Raw genomic sequence first — 18,772 nt, forward strand, 5'->3', positions numbered from 1 at the left:
AATTATTGATATAAAATGCAGTTAACGGTGTTGATTGGGATGCTCAAATTCAGAAAACACCGTAACAAGCAGTTACGGCTCTCTTCGAATCACGGACCTCAGAAATAGGCCTGTCGTGATTTGAGAAAAATTTTTCGAGGTTCCATGATTCCAGATAACGGTTTAAGCGCGTACGGACCTCTTGGAAATCACGAAGGATCGAGATCACCGCTCGATAATTTAGTAAAGTTCGCAACTGCCCGTTGCGGCTTTTTCTCGAATTTTTCTGTGACGTATTCAGTTGTCTATGATTTGAGCCTGCAGTTAACGGTCAGTTATGGCTCTCTTCCAAATTACGACTCACCAAATTTTGCAGTGAACGGCGCTTTTCCAAAATTTAGCAATAATTATTCTAAAAGTTATTAACAATTTGAAAAAATTATATTAATAGTCAGATGCATCTTTTCTTCACAATTCCAACGATATACAAAATTTATTTTTCGATTTTTTGCAGTTAACAGTGTTTTCTGAAATCACGGCAGAATAAACTCTCATGATGAGCTTTTATGTATGCAGCAACACTTTTGATATTAGATGGATTCAACTTCTCAAAAATAACTTTCGCGACACTTTTAACAATAGAATTTTTAGCCATGTTGAGTGGAGTCAGTTCTAGTTGTTGAAGATGTTGATTCGTGCAGAGAAAAACTTCCCTCAGAACACTCAACGTTGCCTTCCTCATTGAAAGTGGATAATGTGTTCTAGTTGACTCTTCTACTCGTTCCAGTATAACCAGAGAGTCACCTGTCAGAAAAGTGAAATGCAGTCGGCAATTTCAAAATGTATTATTCTCTCCGTTTTCAATTGTCCATCAAAGTATAAGGCTATAACTTGAAAACTTTTCTGAAATATTCTCCATTCAGCAGGTTACATAGAAATACAAGCACGTGGATGACTGAACATTAAAGCCACTTTTGGACTTAAATTTTTATCACTTTTTAGTTCAGCCCCATTAATAATCTGTTTCGTGAAAGACGCATTTAGATTATAAGTTTTCGCGAACATAAGTTGATTCAGAGGTATGCGTGACATAGTGATATAGATCTTAAACTTCAGCACTATTCATGAACTACATAATGTTACATGTCCCGCCCAAAAACATCATATAGAGCTGTCCATCCAAACCGAGGTCCGTTAAGCTGGCAGGACTACATTGCAAAAATGAAATGAAAATCCATAGGGAATTAAGGGCTCATTTAGGCCTAATTTAATGCCCTATTGCTAAATTTAATACTCTTCAATTGAACAAAAAAACCGGTGGTCCTGCTAGCATAATGTTAAGCTAGCAGAACCACACATAGTAAAAAATTAATTTTTCAACATTTCTTTGCTCCATAATTTAGGGCTCATTTAGGGCTCACTTAATGCCCCGCAATGTCAAATTTAATGCCCCGCAATTTTTCGCAAAAGCCCGTGGTGATGATAGCTTAACGTTAAGCTAGCAGGCCCAAACATAGATTAAAATGTCTTGGACAATATTTGTTTGCACTATAATTTAGAGTTCATTTATGGCTCTGGGAATATAATAATTAAAAATGAACAAAAATTGTTCACATAATTTTTGTTTAAACAATTCTAGTAAAAATGAATTAAACAAATTTCTTCATCTACTCTACATTAAGGCTCACTTAGGGCTCTATGAATATAATTTTGAATTTAACAAAAAATTGTTTAAACAAATTTAACACAAAAAATTATTTCATTTTCGTTTCTTTTGCATAATTTTAGGCTTAAGGTTAAGCTGGCGGAATCCCATGTGAAATAAATGTTTGATTGAGTTCTGTCATATCACCGAATGAAGGGCTTATTTAATGCTCATTTTATGCACCATTTCCAAATTTAATGCTCCACTATTTATTTTAAACTGGGGGTTACTCTAGCCTAACGTTAATCTGACGGAACCCTATGGGAAATAAACGTTGAATCGAGTTCTGTCCTATCACATAATTAAAGGCTCATTTAATGCTCTCCAAAACCACAAAAATTATTTTCCAAAAGTCATCCGTAATACTGAAAAAGCACCCGTAATATAAATTGTGAACAAATTGTAAATCCTACAGTACTATAATTAAGGGCTCATTTTATGGTCATTTATAGCCCTACTGTCAAATTTAATGCTCATTTATAGTTTTATTGTCAAATTTAGTGCTCAACTCATAAGAAAAAACCGGGGATTACAATAGCTTAACGTTAAACTGACGGAATCCTATGTGAAATAAACGTTGAATCGATTTCTGTCCTATCAAATAAGTAAGTGCTCATTTAATGCTCTGCAAAATCACAAACAATTATTTTCCAAAAGTAGCAAAAAAAGGGCAAATGCAAGGAAATATCGCAAAACTTTCAGTTGATAATATTTCAGGAGCCTTAAATGAGCCTGAAATTATGCAAGAGAAACGAAAAGAAAATAATTTTTTTGTGTAGACAATTTTTTGTTCAATTCAAATATAATATCTACAAAGTACCCTTAAAGACCCCATTGGGCCCCCATTCGGTTCATTTTTAAAAAGCTCGAAAAAACAGCTAAATCAACTTTTAAATTCTTGAAATTCGGATTCTGCGTTAAAATTCCCCATAGAAGGTCACGGAATAATTTCAATGGTTTTTTTTGCAACGGTATAAAGTATAAAAAAATATAAGACGCATAACGCCTGTTGACTGCTACTTACAGGCAATGCGTTTGAAGTGTAGCAGTTAACGGGCGTTATGCGTCTTATATTTTTTAAAACTTTTTACCGTTGAAAAAAAACTATTGCGATTATTCCGTGACCTTCTATAGGGAATTTTAACGTAGAATCCGAATTTTCACAATTTAAAAGTTGATTTTGCTGTTGTTTTGAGTTTTTTAAAAAGGAACCGAATGGGAACCTAGTGGGGTCTTTACGGGTGCTTTGTAGAGGCTCCATTCGGTTCCTTCGGTTCGTCAGGCAATACCTTCTCATTAGGATGAGAATGTGAAAAAATCTGACTACTGCTATATTTTCCCCAAAATTCAGCCAATTTAACCGGATGTTTTTTCCCATACATTTTGTGCGGGGGGTCTAGCACAACTCAGCACAAGTTTCAGAATTTCAAAAGTCGTATTTTTGAAAAATTTAGATAAAAAATGTATACCATTTGTTTAAGAAATTTTTTTACTGGGTTATTCGACGTTTTAAAGTTCGTTTAGGCTCATCTTAAATTTATTCCTAATACGGTTAAGTGTCGCTGGCAGCCAGGGGCGAGAGTTAGGGGACGGAGACGTTAAGTCTTGAGTTTAGGACTAAGGTTCGCGATGAGGTTTGAAGACAAGGTATGTAGTTTTTTGGAAAACATTATTGTTTGCTTACCAGTCTATAAATTTTTCTTAAATGATTGATGTAATTTTTATTACAGTTTGAAATAAACTAGCTGTATTGAATTGGCAACATTTACTTATGAGCTCCCCAAGTCGACCAATGGCCGATGAAAAAACCATTATATCGAGATTAATCTCACACTACGGAGATAATAGAGTACATTCACAAAATTCAGACCGAATACAATTATAAGCTGTAAGAAGAAGAATCATGATGTACTATCGAAACTATGGTAGGCTGAAAGATAGGAGAATAAAACTGAAGAAATTTGGATTTTAAAGACTTCTGGTGACAATCTACGAAGGCAAATTCAAAGTTAAGTTTATTGCAGTAATTCATATCCAACTCGTGATTCAATGTTTGACCATATTTTGTCGTGCATATCGCAGTCTCATCGTTTTTTCTTATTGGAGATAATTTTAAAAGATTAGAAGCATAAACCACAGAATATGATTCTTTATTAGCCTAAGTACATATACAAGTGACTATAATACATTTTACACTGCTATTAAGGTATCTGTAGAAAATACAACATCCGTAGGCATAAGAACATGTATTATAAAGTTCGATCAGCCCTGTATTAAAAGCTACAGACATAGCCTGAGCCATGTGCTTATCAGATGAGGTTTTAATCGTTGCCAGATTTGGTGGGTTTCATGCGCTTTTCTCATTCATGGGTGACATTGCCTGCAGCAGGTCTGTCCACTGGCGTCAAATGGACGATCTAATGAAGAATAATGCAGCATTCTTGGCTTTGATAAAAGATGAAAAAAGTTCTTATACTTTTCATATGCTTTATTTAGCAGAAATGAAATAAAATCACAACAACACGTTATGTTCTTGTACCTAGATTAGCTAGCTCCTCAGATGAGGAAAGATTTATCCAAACAACATTATATAGAAATCTTGTCAAAATTTTCATTATTTTGATCTGGGCGAACTACGGCGGCGGAAAGTGTATGTGCGAAAGTCGCATGGGCTGTAAAGGGCCACCTTGCCTGCTTCACGTGCATGCAATGGCTCGTTTTCAAGGGAGGTCGGGCAATAAAGGAAAATTTATTTTTGTTGATAAATCTTCAAAGCCATTTCATAAAATAAAAAGGAAGGGGAAACGAATCGTCCAATTAATTCTGTTGATCTGACTGAAAAACACATCTATGCAAATTTTAACCCTCAAAGTAAAATTCATTTATCACATTCCCAAGGAAGTGAAACAGAGAGTACAGCCCGACAGGGCCATTAATCCTGTTTGCTTTAAGATACAGCCGAAATAGTACCCATTTTCGATGGGAAAGTACCACTAGTTTTATCGTTTATTCGAGCCTGTAAGTCTGCGGAAAAGTCTATTCACCCGGATGCTAAATTTTTTCTTTTAACCATTATAAGAAATCAAATTTGTCAGAAATACCAACCTTTATTTACGAAATAGTTTTGAGCCAGATTCATTAGACACAATGTTTGATATAATTCGTTCTGCATTTAGCCCACAAGGAGATTTAAGTCAACTTCAGGCTCAGATATGAAGTGCGTTACAGACAGAAAATGAATGAAGATCTCTTCCAAGATAGGGCTGCAAAGTTTCTCGTAGATACCGGTTCCGATCTCAACCTGATAAAAGAAAAAGTAGTTAGGAAGGAAGTATTTCTTGATCAAGATGAACTATTTAATCTTTTAAGAATAGGAAACGGAGTAACAAGAACTCTAGGAAAAATGATAATACCCATAAGAGAATAGATAGTCAATTTGTACGTAGTTTCTAAGAAAAATAAAAGTGATGAGGAAAGACTCTCAAAAGTAGAATGTTTGAAGCCTTAGGAAGCTACCTGGAGATTTAAGAGAAATGCGAGTGGAGAAATGATTGTGCATGGAATAACTACCCCTTGACACACACATTAAAATCAAGTTACCAGCTCGACACAAAACGTTGGTTAACCTTCCTGCAAAATGATAAGGTTTCTAAGTAGTGAATATGCCAACGAAATCGACTGGGCCTGGTATTTGTTTTGGAGAGGCTTTGGTAACTCCAGAAAATGAATATGCCAAAGTTTTTGCAATAAAAGACACCCACGAAGATACCGAGATAACTCTGCGACCAATAGAACTGGAACAATAATTGATTTTCTTAAAATTAGTCACCCTCCTTAAAAGGAGCACCCAGAAATCTAATTGGTTAAAAATGATTCCCACTATAAAGAAACGTAGAAATTGAAAACCTCGCTCTGGACTAAATGGAGGCCTCGAACAGGAGACCGATTTTCCTTTGTTCAGCAGAAATAGATTTATTTAAACCTTGAACCATATAAAAATCTCAATCTCGTGTCCGGTCGGTAAAAGCGTTTTGTATAAATGCGTTGCGGCATCCGGTTTGTGACATTGTCCGCATTTACTTAAACTTTTTGAATCAGAAGTCAGAAGATGAACTAGCATTGGGTTATTTTTTCCCTAGCATTCATGAAGAAGCGGAAATCTCATCCACTTCGTATGTAATAAAAAAATCCTCTTTTAGTTCTAGTGAAACGCGCTGGAAATATGTTTTGGAAATTGCCTATTTATCTTATTCTGATTCGTATGAACCAATGGTTAGTTCATTTAAACGTAGTTACAATATGTATAATACGATTTCAGAAAAAAATCCCCAAACAGGGGAGCTTATGTTTGCCGAAATTTTTTCGTTTCCGCATTCTGCTCTGACAAAAACAAAATTTAAGACAAAATTCCATCTTGTAATCCCTGTCCAGAATTGGAAAGATTTGATTTCAAAAAAGAAATATAATGGTAGAAAACACATATTAAACTCAAAAAACTCAACTAACGTTTTTGCTAGAAAAGTATATCATCAAGCTAAAATTGAGTGTCCTTTCAGCTTCCAACGAATTAAAATATTTAAGAAAAGACACACCATATTGTATGCAAAATTGGAAACAAAATGCACAAAACGTGGCCATTACTTTCGGGTACAATTGTATTTGAAGCCTGCAAAGTCTAGAGATGCAGTATTTAACTGTAAGCTGAGCGATGTGCAATCAGGTTTTCGTTACACAAGAAGAAGGCCATTGGGAGGCGATGCGCAAGCACAAGTGGACTCGAATTTGTCGGATTGCAAAAATACCCCTCATGAAAAAGAAGTATAAATAAGTATTGGATCTAATACTTACCAATACTTCTTTTTCATAAGGGACCACAGCGAAATGGAGACGCTAGCAGGCTTCACCGGTTCCAATTTATAAATTGAATGGAAGCTTTTAATGTATCCCCTAAGGGTTTACATTTTGATTGTACCTTCTTCCCCATTCCTTTACACCCCCCCCCCCACACACACATACCTGATGGTATGAGGGGGACCTACAGTTTGAGGTGGGTTCCGAACCACCAAGAGCAACAGCTGTAAGTACTTAGAGAACCTTTTTTTCTCTAGAGGTACCGGTCCCACGACTCTCCGAAGATGAACAACTTCTTTGCTAGGCAAGGTTCACTGCATGTGCCGCCATTTTGTGAAAGTCAAAGCTGCAGGAGGTTAATAGACGTTTGGATCTGCGATGCAACGATCCAGTTCAAAACTTAATGCACACAAAATGTTCTACTCATCCAAGGACTATGAAAGAAATGGGAGTACTTCCTTTCCACTGTTATTACTTGAATAACAAAAAAAAGTTTTGTACAAGGGAGTAAGAAAAGAGGACCGCGAGTGCGAGCTTATTTTTTATTCTACGGCATCTCTCATGTATAGGCGAATTTTACCAAATCGTAAGAAATCCCCTAACTCATTTTTGTATGAAGGCGTATGTAGAACATAAAATTTTGTGCTGAGTTTTCATATGGTTACAGCGTCAAGGCGTTACGATCATTTATGTTTGACTTAATCAACACGATCATTATTGCGGCGACACATTATATTTGCAGAATATGTCGATCTGCACGATCTGGAAGTTAACCATTTTGTGAAATGTGTCTACAAGCGTTTGAGGAGCCTGAAGAAGAATAAGCAAATACAGAGATGATAAAAGATATGAAGTCAATAAAATTTCGAAAAAAAAACATATTTCTTTTTCAAAAAAAATCCTCTACGATTTTGTTTAGCGCTTTATTCCCAAGCTTTGGCGCGCCTTTTCATCAGCGGCTTGTTAAAGTTTCTCCTTGTCACCACTGCCAGTATTGTCCTTTATGTAAATTTTTTTTGTATCGTCCACCTGTAAACAGCATACCAGTTAAAATGTGACACTTTTATAAACTATTGGAGCCTCTACAAAATCTTTACGACTTTAATTGAAAAAAGTATTACTTTTACTCTTTTTTTAAACGAATTAAGTTTCATGTAAATACCTCCGTTTTCTTTTACTCAGGTATGCCAATAACTATTTTTTTAAACTCGTATTTTAATGACGATATGAGTCATGTGACTTTAAAATTCCTTCCCTTTTAAATTATAAATTTTATCGACTCTTGGATTTCTTTTAGAAAATAAATAAATAGGGTTTTTAGGTGTTTTTTTGAAATTTTATTGACTTAATCGTATCTGGAATTGTTTGAATATTTAAGAAAAAGGACCTTAAGGATAAAAGCGATGATCTTCAGAAACATTAAGACAATTCAGATGACTTCGAGGTTGGGGGCTATAAACGCTTAGAAGTTATGCATGAAAAAGACGATGAAGGAGATGGGAAGCTCAGAAACTTGGAAAACTGGCGTGAAAAATGTGTCTGAAAAAACTAAACAGAAAGCATTTTCAGAAGGCTCGATTTCCAACACAGAGAAAACTGGGGGTCAAAAATGTTACAGGTAATCATGAATTTTGGGTAATGCCAGTTAGGCTCCACATAATGTCGGTCAGGCTAATTGATAAGTAGGTAAGGTATACCTGACTTTATCCAGGGGGAAGGTGATACACAGGCGAAGTGCCACATGCTGACATTATATTTAAAGAAGCGGCTATAAATATCGAATTATGACATACTTACGACCAAATTGATCGCCAAATTGTTTACTCAGAACATTTATTAGCAAAAATAAATCTGACAGCAGACACAAGGTTTAAAAGTCACCATGGTCTTTGAAGTTAGTAGGTGCGCTGAAGAAAACAACCTAAAGTTTTGGCTTTCGAATTTCTGAAGATGATTGTCAAAACGGAAACTTTTCGTTAAATCTCTAAAATCAATGCTTTTCCATTTAATGAAAGTAATCTTCACATGAAAATGGTTAATTAGAAATCTTGGGATAATTGCCAGGTAAATATTTATTGAAAGTTCGGGTTCGGTACTTGCAATATTCACGATGTGCCTGGACAAAATTACTTTATCGACCAAACGCAGTAGCACAATCGGCACATCGATCAAATGGTGATGAGGTACAGTCGGACTTCGATCCTATCTATTTTTCGGGTGCAGTGTTCACGTTATCGAGTTCGTTATGAGAAGTGAATTTCGGCATTAGACATGTACACAGCAATAAATATTGGCGGGTGCCTTGAATCTCTGCGCATTATGTGTGCAAACGTCAAAAAAAAAATCAGGACGACTAGTGATGGCGGCACCAGATGAGAGGAAGTTAAGATATCGTTGTTTGATAGAATCGAGGTCCGAATGTATTTCAGGCTTTAAAGTCAGCTAGCAAGACGTCTGTACAGTGAGGGCAAAGGAATAATACGAATCACAGGGTATGGAACTTAATTTGTTCTTATAGCTTGGTAGAACAATATTTTTCAGTGTAAGTGTATTTAGATATTATTTTCGATTTTTAAAAAGCTGTTTAATTAAATGATAAAATCGTTACAATTTTGTATTGTTTTAATTATTTAATTGAACAGACATCTTCTTGGACTTTCCATCCAACCTGAAATATCTAATTTTATAAATGTAATCAGTGGTAAGTCCAAAATTTAGGAAGGTTACAAGCATGAACAGTTTTAGGTTATGTTTAGGATATTGGTCTCGCGAAAAAAAAAGTTTGATGGCTCTTTCATACCTCATTTAGGTGGCTTGGGTTATTTCTGATATTGCATTAAATTAATTTATTTAATTGAAATTTTTTTTTGAATATATATCTATATTATTATTGATAGTAGTTATTGTAGTTATTGCGCAGTAGCTCAAGGCGCGCACATTGGAATAACTGTAAATAAGCATTCCGTCAATTTACTATAAAGGTTAGTCTTTGAGCTATATCTGCCTTTATTTCATAATGTAAAGACAAAAATGGATTATAAATGATAATAATCCATTACTCTCTTTTTGTTTTTATCGCACAATACAAACACAGAGTTACCTCTAAAACTAAACTTTTCTTCAAATATTTCAAATCGTATTGAATTAAAAAGAGATCAAGTCCCTCTTGCTGTCTGAGGAAGGAGATTAACGTGAAATCGTATCCAGAAATTAAACGGTTTAACCGATTTTCTTCTTTCTTTTTTTAATCGTCTTATCGTTATGTAATGAACCAAATGCACAGTATTAAAATGAAATTCCTTAATATTTGCTAATTTCTAATTTCTTTCAACGGACTGTAATCTCTAACAATAGGAAAGTTGAGTGAGGCATGACAAGCACTCAATCTAAAATCTCGGCTCGATCCTAGGTTTACGATGTTTTAAGTATCGTTGAAAAAAAGACACTCTAGACCACCCGCTGTTCCATAGCCAGCCAGAGGGCCCACGAACTATGTTCGCCATGAGTACACGCATGGTGGCAGTTTGCTACTTCCCAGGCGCAAAAATGCATCAATTTTTAATTAATTGAAATAAAACAAGAACCAAGCCATTTTTCGGAAAAAGCGCTCTGAGAAGTTCTGCATTTAGGCATTTATAGTCTGTGGTTTAAATATGAAATCATACAAATCAGAATTGTAGGAGAAAAACTTGTCAGGGTAATATATGGGCTAATTTTCAAGCCTGAGGAAGCGCCTTAACTTACCACTGTGGGTAGTTCCCAAAAAAGGAAGTAAACTTAGAATGTTAATAGATTACACAGACCGACAAAATTTCAAAACCGGAAAACCCTAGAAAGACGACCATACCTACCCGAAGGTTTTTGATGCACTGAATCCAAATCTAGCATCAGAAATGTTCCATCGCCCTAGGTTTCAGAGATATCCTAACCTAAAAGTACTACTCTTACACTTCAAAACTCTATTTTCTTTTTCGTGATATCTTTTTTTGTACGGATATATCATTCATTCCAGTTTATTTGGATTCAGTGCACCAAAAACCTTTGGGTAGGTATGGTCGTCTTTCTAGGTTTTTTTCTCTGTCCGCCCGTGTTATCGACAAGTAACTGAAGACGTGACCAAGACGCTTATTCGTTACGAGTAATAGACAATATTTAAGATCAATTAGGTCAAGCTCAATTCTTTTCTGCTCTCGATATGAGGGCTGGTTTCCATCAAATTTCTATGAAAGAAGAATGTAAAAAATATTCAGCATTTTCCACAAGTCAAGGGCATTTCGAATATAACCGAATCCCTTTTGGGTTAAAGGATGCTCCAGCAACATTTCAAAGAATGATGGATAATGCTTTCAGAGGATTAGTAGGTAGATAATGTTTTGCTTACATTGACGAGATTGTAATGTTTGGAAGGACTTTAGAGGAACATAAAAAAGCATAGTAAAAGTTCTACAACGTATTAAAGAACTTGGTTTAAGACTAGAACCTACTAAACGTGAATACCTTAAACCTGAATCAGAATAGTTGGGCCATTTAATAACAAACTGTGAAAACAACTGTGAGCAAAACTACAGCACATTTGAAAAAGAACTCTTAGCAATAATTTGGACTGTTAAACGTCTAAAACAATACCACCCAGGAAATACATTTAAACTCCAAGCTGATCATAAATCACGAGTATGGTTACATAATTGTAAAGACCCTGGTTAAATTAGGCTAGAAGGAGAAAATAGAATTAAAATACCTCATGGAAGAATCAGAGAACCTTCGGTAGAATCCTTAGGACCAACATTAGAAGCCCCAGAGCCAATACCAGAGGAACAGAATGAAGAATTTATAGAATAAAAACTGTACAAAGACTTCACAGAATAGAAATTAAATTCAATTTCATGTATAGTTCAAATTAAACCTCATGCTGTAGGAAAACCGTGGACCTATACAAAGAAAGAAGAAAAGCGACCTTTTAATGCAGAAAAATGGTTAAGAAAATTAGGTTGGATAATTGATGAAATTAAATCTTGAAAACTTACTTTAATCAGATTAGCCTTTGGAGATTCCTTATTTACACCAATAGAGAAAGAAACAATTCAGGAAATAAAAGAATATCTTTCTAACATTTATCACGAGTCCATTTTCTACTTGTGCTTCTCAACTTTTCAACTTTTTCGTGCACTGCGGCCCTTCCAAGACCACTATCGCAACCGCTCTCGTGCTGCTCCCCTGAGAAACTGCGGGACACAGCAATTCTAGGAAGGCCGAGAATGGAGTGACTGGAAGCGCGAGTGGCACGAAATTTGTATTGCCCCTAGCTGGGCAACCAAGAAAACACACACAAATATATTAAATGTAAAAAAGTGCAAGCGACGTAAAAACGTTAAGAAAAAGAAAAACTGAGACGTTTCAATTTCAGAGGATTGTTGCAAATTTTTATTTCCCCTAGCAGGGCAAACAAGAAAGTATAAACAAAAATACTAAATGCACAAACAGCACAAACGAGTACAAACGTTAGAAAAAAGAAATATTGCAAAATTTCAATTTTGGAGAAAGGGCATGAAATTTAAATTTTCCCCTAGCCAGACACTAGCCGAGCAACCAGAAGGGAACAATAGAAAATATGAAATGTACAAGCATTATAAAGGACACACTGACGTTAACAACAATTAGAAATTGAAACATTTAAATTTTGGTGGGATGACGCGAAATTTTGTTTTCCCCCTTTTCGGTCAATCAAGTGGCTATAAACAAAAATAATAAATGTAGAAACAGAAAAAACAACATACAAAAGTTAGCGAACAGAAAATTTCAAAAATTCAAATCTCGGGGAAATGGCATGAAATTTTGATTTGACTCTAGCTAGGCACTAGCCAAGGAAACAAGAGATTACAAACAAAAATTTTAAATGTGAAAAGAGTACAAACGACGTACAAATATTAGCAAAAAGAACAATTTAATCGTTAAAATTTCGAGGATGGCATGAAATTATGATTTTTTCCTAGCCAGGAACTTGTCGGGCAACCAAGAGCGTACAAACGAAAATATTACATGAACAAATAGTACAAACGACGTACACACGTATGCAAAAATAAAATTTGAAAAATTCGAATTACCGAGGGATGCGTGAAGTTAGCCCCCAAAAATCAATTCCGCCCCAAATTTCGTAACTAGGGGGGTACAAACGATACCATGTCGAGATTCGAAAATCGAACGGTCCTCTTTTTCTAACGTTTGGAGAAAAAAGAGAGATCCTTTCGATTTTCCACTTTGAAACAGCATCGGAGTTCAACTGCAGGGCTTCAGGATGCGATATCGCTCGCGCCCCCGTTAGGGTGCAGTCAAATGGAGGACATGGAGGTAGATTAGTAGAATAGTGAAATAGTTTTTTATCAATGAGGTTATTTCAAAAACTCTAACAATCACCTCATTGGTCAAAACTATTCTACTATCCTATTAATCTACCACCATGCGACTGCACCCTTAGTGCGATGCTCTTTAGGATACCGCACCAATGTTAAACAAATCAGCTTAGAAATTTAGTGGAGGATTACCTATACGTCGATTATTTTCATGTATTGATAATATAATAAGCTGATATATTCTTCGAAAATTTACGAGTACGATTGAAAATGAGCAGAATTTAAATCTTAATTATTTATCGATGAATGAACGCGGACATCTCTAACATGAGCAGTAGTGATACTTGTATATCTTTAGCTGATGCTGATGTCAAATGGCTTACCATAACCTGAAAATATATAAAAAATCACATTTGCGCATACCAGAGTAAACAATAAAAATATTGTTAAAATTTATAAATATGCCTTCAGAAGCAAATCAGCAAATAGAAAAAAAGGAAAACTGACTTGTCCTTTTCTATGGACGCGTCCATAGAAATTATTTTAAGATCGTTAGAATGCCTTAACAGTAATTTTAATTTTATACCTATGTTAACATTTGATGGAATTCTTGAAGGACCACCGAGAATGTTGGGTACTTCATGAAATCTGAATTTTGTAAACACGTTCCTACAATCAAGCAAGAACTGATTCATATATTCAATTACACTTGACAACATAACGTAAAGATAGAAAAAAATTAAGAATTATATAGACAGCATAGCATGCCTCATCAGTAGTAGCATACAGGCCAATATGACGAGTCATAACAATCTGTTGACGTCACACTGTTATCAGTGACGTCACCAGATTGTTATCACTCACCATAGTGTCCTGCCCCGGGAGTTTTATCTCTCGCAGCCATTGGCTTACAGAAATCATATGCCATTCAGCTCTAACGCAATTTTAACGCTCACAACTTCTTATCAGAGCAAAGATTAAAACATTATTCCGAATATAAAATTTAAAATTGCCTCTAATAAACAAGGAGAAGTGTAAGTAGAAAAAACATTTCTATACAATAGTAACATAGATTTATTAATAATATTTCATGAATATTTTTTACAGCGGGCTTAAACAAGTTCCTATTTTTTATTCAGTCAAAAATCAACTTCCGTTTAAATGAGTTTTTTGCGTTAAACAGAAACGAGTCATATTTATTACAAACAAGAATATTTTTATTTTCTTCTTCATCAATTCATTCAAAATGTTCATCAGGTTCGGCAGCAGGAGGTGGAACACGGTTCTCTGTATTCCAAAAAGTTGGCTACTTCCTTGTGATCCGAGAATCGCAAGCTTAAGAGAAATTTGCCGCATGCTGCTGATCCCCTCGTCCTGATAGTATCAATTATCTTTTTTAACGTCTCATGATCATTTAGATTTTTCTGGAAACATATGAAGAAAAACACAAAAATTTGTTAAAATATTGTGTAATGAACAAAAAGAAAGAGATTCAAACTTGTATAATAATAACTTACCGACCAGTTGGGTGGTTACAGTCATCTCTTGCAAAAATTCCTATTAATAACAGTCTGGGCCACAGAGAAGGCAAATGTATATGGGTTAACAGGAACTTTGTAAATTTACTGAGTCGATCACGATGTTCGTATTTCATTGCTGAAAACATACTTTTCAGGCCAAAGGTTGGTGGTAAAATGAGCGAACTTGTAGCAAAATCTGTTTGACAGATTACCCCCTCCTTCTGTTAGAGATCATTCTGGGATGAGGCCATTTAGGTAAACAGTGGGGGATAACGAAAAAAGTAGAAAGTTACATATTTATACTGATGAAAATTTTGGACAACAGCTTTGAATATCATCAGGAAAAACACCAAGAATATATGCGGGTATTTTTCTAAGAGCTTTACCAACCTCCAAAGAATTCATTTTCATTTAGTAAGATATAATATGTGATCAATAAGTTTTATTTTCGTTGGTAATTTCACCATCAGCATTAATAGAGATTTCAACCTTAAATAAATGATGCAGTGACAAAGTCCTTCTCTTTAGTGGGAGAAGGAGGGTTATCGGCAAGAGAGTCAAGAGATACATAGACTTCTGTATTCTGAAACCATGTTCTTAATTGCATGGTTACTTTTAACGCGCACTTATGATTTTGTCTTCGTTCTGGATGATATTGTATTCCATGATGAAGACAGTTTATTGAAGATGGCGGTAACTATTATTGCAGCAAAATGCGGTAGTTCTTCCATATTTATAATTTGACGAGTAGTAACCATTTCTAGAAAAGCACACTTGGCGCTACTTCTGGAATAAATACAGCGTGCATAACGAGCTGTATCCCTTATGACGAGCATGTGCGAGATCGACAATTCTCAGGGGTCGTTTGTTTAAGATCAAGTAAAAGGTATCCATATGGATTAGAAGTAGCATCATGGTAAACCTCCTGTAAACATTTTAGATTTTCTGGACAAAATTGTCGACCAAGATCCAATATTTGCGCTCGATCTCTCGGCTTCTTAAAAATCACAATATAATTTCCATTTAACAAGATGTGGCGCTAACCACAGCCTTGATGGAAAAGATTCTGTGTTATAACAATCACCCTAAGATTCTTATGATGACTGTGTTTTGTAAAAAGATCTACGATCGAATTATTTGATGATTCACGCATGAGATCATCGATAACTACTAGTTTCGGACAATTGTCATTATCATAGTCGCTCAATTGCGGGAGACCTTCGTGAAAATCAACGTTTTCATCGTGCTGTACATATGTCGGTTGCCATTCGGAATAATAAAAAAGGATTCTTTCAAATGATACGTTGGTTATTGTATTCATGTTTTCGAAAATTTGTTTAACAAAGACTGTTTTTTCACACCCTGATGGACCAGATATTATGGTTGTCCATGGATGTTTCCAACGCGTATCCATTTTGGCAAATGAAACTTTAATTTATAATTTCTTATTTTAATATAAAATAAATTAATTAAAATTATTAAATACATAATCAATTATAATTATAAATAATAAATTAATAAATTTTTTGTTAAACATGTCATTAAAAATATCGTTAAAATAAATCACGCTTTTCTTTTAATCGGTTACAATATAAATTATAATAAATAAATTACGATACATAGTAATAAAGAAGGTTTTGTCTTATTTTTATTATATTGCAAGAAAGAATCATAGACATAGAATTAACATAAATGGTTTTTTATTAAGCACGTGATTCAAATGAATCACGAATTTCTTTTCAATCAGTCAAAATAATATTTATAATAAAAATAAAGTTAATATGACTATACATGCTAATAATACTAAAGTAGACTATAAGTAAAAAATATCGCTGTTACTCGGTTTGAGCGCATTTATATGGTCTTCTAAACGAGTCAAGGTGCCCTGGAGTTCCAACAGTGTACTTTGAAACATGTTTAATCTTATCATGATCTAGAACAAAAATTAAAATATCTTTTTTAAGCAATTGGAAAAATATAAATAAAAATTTGAAACCTGCAGTTAATCTGCAAGGAATCGTACCTGCGAGAAATCTCTGAAGGTATCACTTTTTACCGATTAGATTTATATCTAAACTAACAGTTTTAAATTTTCTTGAAATAAATGAAAAAATGCAGTTAAATAATTTTAGAGTAAGTATAAATTAACTTCGTAAAAATTTCCTTGCTTCAAATAAAAAATTACATGTACTTAATTTGTGTATCGCGCAACAAGTATGTACATTTTGTATTGATGATGACCGAATTCAACATGTCTGTATGCACTGCGGTGTTAGAGAATACGTTTTTACCATTAATCCAATTCGAAAATTGATTGACCTCGCAATACGTAAACTCAAATTATTTCAGAGAGTAATTTGTATTGCTCACAATCCTAGCGGATTTGATGAACAACTTATTCTTAAACATCTGGTAGAGAAACAGGTATCCGAACCACTCAGGATCATCTTAAGTATTTCCACATGGGGTGTTAATGTTCTTCTGTTATTTTTCGGGGTTCGTTTCTCTTCTATGATTTCCTCATCCACTTTGGTATCTTCGTCTCCTCTTCCAAGTAATTAAAGTTCGCTGGGGTTATCACGCTTATCTCCTCCAAATCCTCTTAAGGATCTTAAGGATCATCTCATATGTATGCGAGTGGGTAAGACAATATTATTAGATAGTCCTAATTATTTTAGAATGCGACTTCGTAAATTACCAAAAGCATTTAGAATTTCGCTAAATTAAAAAAAGGGTACTTATCCTCATCTTTTCAATATCCCTGAAAATTAAACCTGTATCGGCCCAATCCCACCCTTAAATTTTTATTCGCCTGACTTTATGTATGCATCAGAGAGACTCATGAAGACGTTCAGTCGACTTATTAAAAATGTCAGTCGACTTATAAAAACTGTTAGTTTTCTTATTTTCGTCTGAATTATGTGACGGCATATTTTCAAAAAATCTTAGATTTTTCAGTAAGTAGTTTTCGTTTCTTCCTACTTAATTTCGCCTGTCAGTACTTTATAAATTATATATATATTTTATTTCTTAAAGATCGAAATAAAAACGACGTTTTAAGCCAAAGAAAGTATACTATTACTACTTTGAGAGAACGCAGTTCAGATAAGAAGAAATCCAGGTAAGCTGAGAAAAATTTTAAAAAAACATCAAATGGATTTCAATTCTTTATAAACTCATTTATTAAACACGTGATTTAAATGAATCACGCATTTCTTTATTATATGCGTACAAAATGGCCTAGAAGTAGCATCGTATCTGTATCCAGTTGACAATTAAGAACTTTAAATTCTGCCGAAAGAAATTACAGCACGACTTAAAAGGAATGCCTGGCAATCATTTTGGCTGTCCTTTATTTCCGACCCTACATTTTGAAAGAAAATTTGCAATAAAGGGAAAGAATTGAAAGTGCGAAGTTTTCTAAGGAGCATTATCTTATTAATATAATGTCCTTCTTAAAGGGGGGAATGCAACGTCCAAGGAATCCCCCCCCCCCCAATTCTCTACATTTTATTTTTTTTTCTAAAACTATACAGAAGTTGCGTTACAAATAGTATGAATGTGTTTGAATCAGTGTAACTGCCTGAGTAAATAAGTGTGATCGGCATCCAATCGACTCTGTTGCCGTTTGCCGAGGTATGGGAGATAAATTGATTTTTTTAAGTTTGAATGATGATTTAGTGAAATGATTTTTATTAAAAACTGAAACGATGATTTATTAAAATGATGTTTATCAAAATTGGAAACGATGATTTATTGAAATTATGTTTACTAAAAGTTGGAATGATGTTCTGAAGTAAAAACGTGATGTTTATTGATGTTATAAATATTCTTTTTTGAAGAGATTCTAGAAGAACGAAATTTATTCGATTATGATGTTGTGTGTATTGTTCTATTGATTATTGACACATTGAAAACTTGACGTTTACTATCTTTTACTCTTTTAATTGATGTTACTTTAATTGAAATATTTTATGAACTTATTTTCTTTGTTAAATTACCTGCTGCTAACTGAAATTTGTGACCTAGTTGTGCAACTAAACTGGTTTTACTTGCGTTGTTAAAATTCTGTTACCATTTGTTAATTGTTATTAGGAAAGCCTATTGCACCCTTTTGAGGTAATAAATGTAATTTTCCTTTCATTTTTCTCGTTTTTTTCACTTTACCTATCCTCTGAGACTACCAAGCAAACATTTACAACAACCCTTAGCCGCTCAAGGATCGCTGACCATGATCACATGCTGAAAATCCTCAGCACATGACCCTAGAAATTTATGGTCAGAATGGAATTTCTTCAGTACGTGACACTTGTTTTGTATACTTTATTTTAATTGTGTGACTTGTATGATTGCTTCATAGCAGTCAATAA

General features: G+C 34.4%; 2 protein-coding genes across 4 annotated transcripts in view; one reads left to right on the forward strand and one right to left on the reverse strand.

Moving 5' to 3' along the window:
- The window catches only part of LOC117176037, an 82,141-nt gene that overhangs the window by 21,651 nt on the left and 41,718 nt on the right, over window positions 1–18,772 (reverse strand). Inside the window, exons 5-6 of one of the 3 annotated variants that reach the window (XR_004467573.1) lie at window positions 4,790–4,985; window positions 619–783 (exon numbers count right to left, since the gene is read on the reverse strand). Coding sequence is in view for 1 of the 3 variants with exons in the window: in XM_033366031.1 (XP_033221922.1) it covers window positions 16,216–16,335 (120 nt within the window). In the remaining 2 variants the exon portion in view is untranslated. Of the gene's footprint in view, window positions 1–618; window positions 784–4,789; window positions 4,986–16,205; window positions 16,336–18,772 lie in introns of those variants that run through there. The other 2 variants (XR_004467572.1, XM_033366031.1) reach the window with 2 other exon arrangements.
- Window positions 1–18,772, forward strand: part of LOC117176033 (zinc finger MYM-type protein 5-like) — a 39,657-nt gene that overhangs the window by 18,919 nt on the left and 1,966 nt on the right. The window lies entirely within an intron of this gene.

Source organism: Belonocnema kinseyi, chromosome 1, assembly GCF_010883055.1.
Source record: "Belonocnema kinseyi isolate 2016_QV_RU_SX_M_011 chromosome 1, B_treatae_v1, whole genome shotgun sequence".
NCBI classification, from domain to species: domain Eukaryota; kingdom Metazoa; phylum Arthropoda; class Insecta; order Hymenoptera; family Cynipidae; genus Belonocnema; species Belonocnema kinseyi.